The following is a 6,639-nucleotide window of genomic DNA, read 5'->3' as shown; positions in this document are numbered from 1 at the left end:
CGTTGTGATTCGATTTCTTCAAATAAAAAATAATAATATACACTCACTATGAGTGCACGCACTGCTTAGTTTTGCTTCCCACTTTTTGGTTATATTGGGCCAGGATTGGGTTATATATACTGTTGCTCCAGGTGACAATTTATTCTGGGCCTACCTTGGATCATTCAGATCGCCAACGTTGGCCCAATTTATATTGGGCCTAATATATAATCGCTATGGTTCCAGAAGTCCTTTTTGCTTCTTCTAAGTTTAACCCCAAGATTCACAAAATAGACAAGCCCAGGTTACACGAAGGATCATGGATATGCACACTAGAGCAGTGAATGAACTAAAAGTGAGCCGTTTATTATTATTATTATTAAGTTAGGATGAACAATTCATTTATGCCATCAAAATATTCCGATCTCATTAAGAAAGTTCAACTCAAAGACTTGCCCAAAATATATTTTAATTTGCGTTCTGTTTTCAGATTATGATGGTATTAAAATAAATCACCTTAAAATTTAAATATCAAAATAGATTTATTCTACTGTAGCTTTAAGTAAAAAAGCTTAACTATTAAGTATTTTTGTTGAAATATTTAAATAATGCATCATGTTCCTTAGCCTAGCAAGCCTTTTGATTTAAAAAATGCTTAATAGTTAAGTGCTTTACTAAAAATACTTAGCTGTTAAGCATTATTATTATGTCTACAGTATTTTTTTAAAAATAATATTTAAGATTAATCTAATTTGGTAAATAATCTTTAAATTAAATGTAATTCGGTCAAAAACTCTTTCTTTTGGGAAATGTCAACGTCGCTTCTTAACCTATAAAAGCTCAAATTAATTGGATTTTTATTTTTTTATTTAAAACTGATTATTTCTTAAGCTACATTACTGGTCTGAAATATTATTATATCAACGATTTTATCTAGGCTTTTATCCACTGGCGTGGTGTTTACGTAACGATAATTATAATATTTCAGCGAATAGTTTGAAGACTATTTATATGAGAATACTAGATTGGTCAAACACTAGTAGTTATGCAAAGTCCCTTTACGCAACTATCAATGGTCCACAAAATTAGTTCTTGCCATAGATAAATAACATTGGAGATTTTGTGCCTCTCTCTCTCTCTCTCTCTCTCTTGTCATCATCTCATTTTGTAACAATTATAAAAGCTCTCTAACAAATTCGACTTAAAATTAATTTTAAAAATAATATTTTATTTATGCTCATCTTAATTTAAATTGAGGTCAGTTAAATTAGATATAAGGTTAGAACCTAAAAATTTGTTTTATTTTGACACCCGTATAACGTTATTCTCACCAATATATCTACTCCCTAAATAACGTCCTAACTTTCTTGTTTTATTTTATTAAGTATTTAGTTAGTTAATATATTTTCTATTCGCCTCTCGCTTTCCCTGCTCTCTTCTACCTTTTTCCCTCTCTCTCTCTCTCTCTTCTCCGATTTCTCTCTCTTTTTGTGTGTTTCTCTCAGCGATCACTTTGGCGATTCCCGATCGTTTCCATGGGGGGAAGGAGAAATTAGGGTTTCAGTGAGAGCTCCGAGTCGTTCGTGACTCGGTGCTCTTCGTTGGGGAAGAAGAAGTGGAGATAAGAGGATACGATTACGATCTCGTGATTCGGGAGTTAGGGTTATGATCTGAAGAAACGAAGTGTAGAGAGAGAGAGAGGGAGTGAGAGCGAGAGGTAGCTAGATGTTTGTGAGTCGGCCGGCGGTGCATCCCGTGGAGGCGCCGCCTCTGACGGATGCCGCCGCCGGCGAGAATCCGCCGCCAAGGGTGAGGATGAAGGATTTCCAAGGCATGCCGGGGACCCCTGGCGGCCTCGCGCTTCGGCTCTCGCAGTTCGTATTCGCGGTCGCGGCCCTCTCCGCCATGGTCTCAACAAACGATTTCACCTCCGTCACCGCCTTCTGGTAACTTCCTTTCCTCTGCTCGGCAACCTAATCCTTTTTTTTTTTTTTTCCTTCTATTATCCATTGCAGAAAATTTCGCACTGTCAGTGGTGTAATTGACGAGCAAGTGAATGCTCTTGAGATTTGTCTCAACTTCTTGGTGATCAGCATTGAATTACACCTACTCCCGCAGTTTTCTTTTCAAATTTCCACAGAATAGTAGCAATCATGGCATTAAGATGTCCTTTCTGCTGACGCCCTTACTAAGTTAGGACCTGTTAGTGTTAGGGCATGCTCCTTTTGTTGCTAATTTCAAGAATAGTAGCATACAATAACTTTGGGTAGAATAAACACCATGAAGAACATAGGAAAACAATAACCCATTCAATTGACTGCAGTATGACATAAACAGTCCAGAAACTTCACACTTGTTTAGCTGCACATAGAGACCTTCAAGTGCAATAATTTGGTCCTTGGGTTGTTATATACATCTGTGTCTCATTAGTATACATTTACGCCCCTGAATGCTAAGTTTATTAATTGATCCTCATGTAGCTATATGCTTTTAGGGCAACGGTTTGGTGTTTAGTTTTCACGATCCATTTGGATTTGCTTAATGGGTTAAGCAATACTATTATAATTTTATGTATCTGATTCAACTTCGTTTACTGTCTCACAAGCGCTCGGTTAATCTTTCACTAGAACCTAGTTTTTCTTCTGCTTAGATTTGTTGAAAGGATTCCTATATCATTTGATATGATTTTCCCTACAGGATGCGGCTGTTTTGATTCTCTGAATTATGAAAGTATTTCCTTCTTTTTTAAAAAGACTTCAAGGTTGACCTTCTTATCTGTTGTGCATTTGATTTATAAAGTAGTCTGTAGAGTTACTCGTTTTAGAAATTGTTTTTATAGACAGAAAATATATGATTGGGACATTTGAAATTTTGTTACTAGGGACATAGTCCTGTCCAATATGATTAGTTAGGACTCGTGGTTGAAGGTAACATCCTACCTGAGATGTTAATCCTCTCAATAATCCTCCCATAATAACCTTGTTCATTCTCTCTGTTTGATAAGACTCTGCAAAGCTTTCCATTCTGATGGTGCCTCCATTTAATTAACAAGGTAGCTCTAGTACCCTCATCGTTTGTTATATCATGACCTTTACCAATGCTACAAGGAGATGCAGTATGCAGTTAATTCTACTTAAGAAGAAAGTCAAAAGAATTTTCAATATATATATACATATATAGTTATGATGGTAGCTGAATACCATCAATAGATTAAGATCTTCAAGTAACTAAATCACTACTCATGCTCTTGAGAATGCAACGTTGTGGACTTAATTCATTAGAGTTCCTCTGAACTTTGTTGTTCATCTTATTTTTTCGCAAAAATTGTGCTACCCAAAATGATTTTCTCAAATATTAGTGAACTCGGTCTCTAGCCTTGAGAGATATAAGTTCAATTATGGTTCATGTTTAGAACAACAGTTCTAGGATTATGAAGATCTTATGCAGCATCTTCTAGATAAGAATTTACAAACTTATGGGCTCAAAATATCCAAGTAAAGATTCGAAGGAATAGTTTTATTTCCTAATTCATAATGTTGAATAGGTGGACATTTTTGAATGTCAACAGGATGGAAGGGAATGACACATTTTCTAAAGCTTTTCGTCCATACCAATAGAGTATAGAGCAGCCCCATATCCAATTCGGATCTGCACTAGCAATCCCATTTGGACCTGCTTATCTGAACGGGACGAGAGGCGTATCAGGACCAAAGGTGCAATTTTAGATTATTGGAAATGGCTTAGTAACACTAATATTGCACTATTCTTATCATTAAACCAAGAGGATGCAAGAGAATCGAATAGTTATCGTTAGGAAGGAATGATTTCAGAACAGTGAGTTTGGATCTAAAGGTCAGGTTTTCGTAGCTCCTTTAGAGGTTGTTTGGTTCACGAATAAATGACAAGGTTTATTGAGCTTTTATCTGCCAATAGGCCTCAAAATGGAAGCAAATGAACCTCCTGTCCTAAATTACAATGACAAACAAGTCCTTACTACCCTTTCCTCTTTTGCCAAGTAGATAAATTACCTGCTTGATGAACAGAATGAATTAGTAATCTTTGATATGTAGCCTATCTTACTTGGAAGAAGAGAATTGAGCAAGAAAGTGTCAGTACTCCATACTGCATTATTTTGACATCTAGGAAGCTTCACTTTAGCAAATGTATAATCTGGAATATTCCATCTTATTTTTTTTTGAACTCATGAACAAGTATCCATTTGCTCTTTATGTAACAAGATTTGTTTGCCATTCAATAAATTAATGTCCGTTATTTTGGTTAGTGAATTGTTTTAATGTAGTTCATAAGTCAATCAATTGTACTTGTACAGGAAGACCCACTTTATTCATTATTTTTTATTGCTTATTACATTAATGATAAATTGGATTTTTGTTTGCTCTTCGTATCTTATCTCTAGGGTAGAAAAATTATTTGGAAGGTCTTTTGCTTAGGATTTCAACATGATCAATGTTCTTTGATACAAGTGCTGAAAATCAAATTTCCTGAAGATGTCCACAGTTCCGTTCCTGTCTTTTTGTCAATAAATTGGGACCATGCACCGGTTTAGTCGGCATTCTAATAGTTCTAAGTCTGTGTATTCTAACTTCCATCAAGAAAACGTTTACAATATCTTTTACTCACTATGTTACTTGTCCTCAATATGGTTCTGCTGCTAATAACACATGCTGGCTTCTGTTATTGCCTATCTGGCCTGAGGATAGAGCTGACTGACATATATGTATCAAGGATCAATATGTTAATATCCATCAAGATACTCATGGATTTACATGATGGAGAGCTTCTATCATTCCATGTGACTTTGATGTTCTTCTTATGAGCTTGTTATAATATTTTTTGTAACTTGCATTAATTTATTCTGGAAGAACTTCTACTTGTCCTCTGCAAGTATATATTGTTCTACACGAACAGTTTCTGAAGCAATTCATTAGCCATAGAAAGAAAATGTATGAATGATAGCGGCATTTTTATTTTTCACGCAATGAGTATTTCTAAAGTACACCTGTTTGTTATCACATTATTTACTGTTGATGTTCACTTTAAATTGAAATGCAGTGATGAAGCTAACATAACATTGTAAATTCATGTAATTGAAGACATTATAAATTCATGTAATTGATTATTTATTTGATTCTCTTGCGTCAGTGTATACTGATGCTACCTTTGTTTGATTCTCTTCACACAATAGTTTATACCATTTCTAGATGCTATTTATATGCCTAATCTTTTATTATTCCATGCAAAGCTTTAGCATTTGCAGCTTTTCAGGAGACAGAACTGATGCTTACTTTATTCTGCAGCTACCTCGTTGCAGCAGTTATCTTGCAGAGCTTGTGGAGCCTTTCACTAGCTTTTGTGGATATTTATGCACTTCTTGTTAAACGCTCTTTACGGAATCCCGGGGCAGTCTGTTTATTTACTATTGGAGATGGGGTAAGGAAGATTTTACATGCAAATATATAAGCATGACATACGCAAACAATATTTCAGGCATCTGAATGATCCTTTACATTAATGGTGGCTTCCCATTTCGTTGACCAGAGCTTTTGTGTTCTTGTGTATTTCTCAAAGAGATGAACAAACTTTCTTTTATTGGACACACAAGCTTGCTTTCTTAAATTTAATTGGTAAATGGTATGTATTTTATCACTGCAGATTACATATGCTCTCACCTTTGCAGCAGCGTGTGCATCTGCGGGCATTACAGTGCTGATTGGTAATGATCTAAATATCTGCGCTGAAAATCACTGTGCAAGCTTTGAAACTGCTACAGCGATGGCTTTCATTAGCTGGTTTGCACTTTTGCCATCATTTCTCCTCAACTTCTGGTCACTTGCTTCCAGGTGAAAAGCTGAAGAATAACTACTCAGAGCTGCTTGTGGTATGGCTTGATTTCAGTATTTGATTGTTATCAACAGTCAAATTCTCGTTAATATTTGATTGTTATCATTGGTAACTAGGATAAGTTATGCCACAAATCAGGATATTGGAATTTGGGAACTAGCCATCAGCCAATGCCTGTACGTTGTGGGTGTTCTGCATGAAACTTTGAGCTGTTCCAGTATTGGGGATTCTCTTGTACATAATTTGTTTTGTCAGATGCTTTCATGTGAAACGTTCATTATTTTTGTAATGGTCATATAAATATATGAGGTTTTTTCTTGCCAACTGATTCTAAACCCAACAGATCAAAATGATGCTATCTTATTATGCCATTTAAGAAAAGCTACTGTACATAACTATCAATAAACTGAGACGTACAAAGTGTAAGATTGTCGTACTACATATTTACACGGAATTATGAATTATGATTTGTGAGGGATGAAAAGTTCATTTTGCGTTTATTTATGGAATAATTTCACACCTATTTGGCTATGCTCAATTTTTGAACTTGATTCCGGTCGTAATTATTTGGTGTTGGGTTGTAAACTAGTATGTGTGTGTGATTATTATGTTTAATGTGATATAAAAGGTAAAGATATTTTAATAAATGATTAAAACACATTTTATAGTGGATGGTAGCAAAAGAGAAAGGAAAGAGATGGGAGAAAATAATTGAAATGATGGGTAATTAAACCTACAATTTTTTAGATAAATAATAAAATAATAATAAACAAATAATTAGATGAAAGAGGATAGTAT

The 6,639-nt window shown here is 35.0% G+C and overlaps 1 protein-coding gene across 5 annotated transcripts; it reads left to right on the top strand.

The window, feature by feature from the left end:
• Positions 1 to 1,411: 1,411 nt before the first annotated feature.
• LOC140779237 (CASP-like protein 5A1) lies at positions 1,412 to 6,165 on the top strand. 5 transcript variants are annotated; one of them, XM_073124233.1, is made up of 5 exons: positions 1,412 to 1,925; positions 5,298 to 5,430; positions 5,653 to 5,713; positions 5,841 to 5,878; positions 5,980 to 6,165. In XM_073124233.1, the coding sequence occupies exons 1-5, from the start codon at positions 1,705 to 1,707 to the stop codon at positions 6,139 to 6,141; spliced, it is 615 nt and encodes a 204-aa protein (XP_072980334.1). In that variant the 5' UTR covers positions 1,412 to 1,704; the 3' UTR covers positions 6,142 to 6,165. The 5 variants fall into 5 exon arrangements, with proteins under 5 accessions (XP_072980334.1, XP_072980339.1, XP_072980336.1 ...); XM_073124238.1 differs by having other exon boundaries at positions 1,413 to 1,925; positions 5,958 to 6,165; XM_073124235.1 differs by having other exon boundaries at positions 1,415 to 1,925; positions 5,653 to 5,878.
• Positions 6,166 to 6,639: the final 474 nt, after the last annotated feature.

The sequence above is a fragment of the Typha angustifolia genome, chromosome 15 (genome assembly GCF_048772165.1).
Source record: "Typha angustifolia cultivar Huaian chromosome 15, ASM4877216v1, whole genome shotgun sequence".
NCBI classification, from domain to species: domain Eukaryota; kingdom Viridiplantae; phylum Streptophyta; class Magnoliopsida; order Poales; family Typhaceae; genus Typha; species Typha angustifolia.
Note: the sequence above shows the minus strand (reverse complement) of the source record. Positions and strands in the feature narration are given on the sequence as shown.

Bases quoted from the DNA above. Each gene is read 5' to 3' on its own strand.
- LOC140779237 (XM_073124233.1), top strand. From the start codon at position 1,705: ATGTTTGTGAGTCGGCCGGCGGTGCATCCCGTGGAGGCGCCGCCTCTG. The intron at 5,431-5,652 runs GTAAGGAAGATT...TTATCACTGCAG, and splicing joins TATTTACTATTGGAGATGGG to ATTACATATGCTCTCACCTT. The intron at 5,879-5,979 runs GTATGGCTTGAT...GCCACAAATCAG, and splicing joins ACTACTCAGAGCTGCTTGTG to GATATTGGAATTTGGGAACT.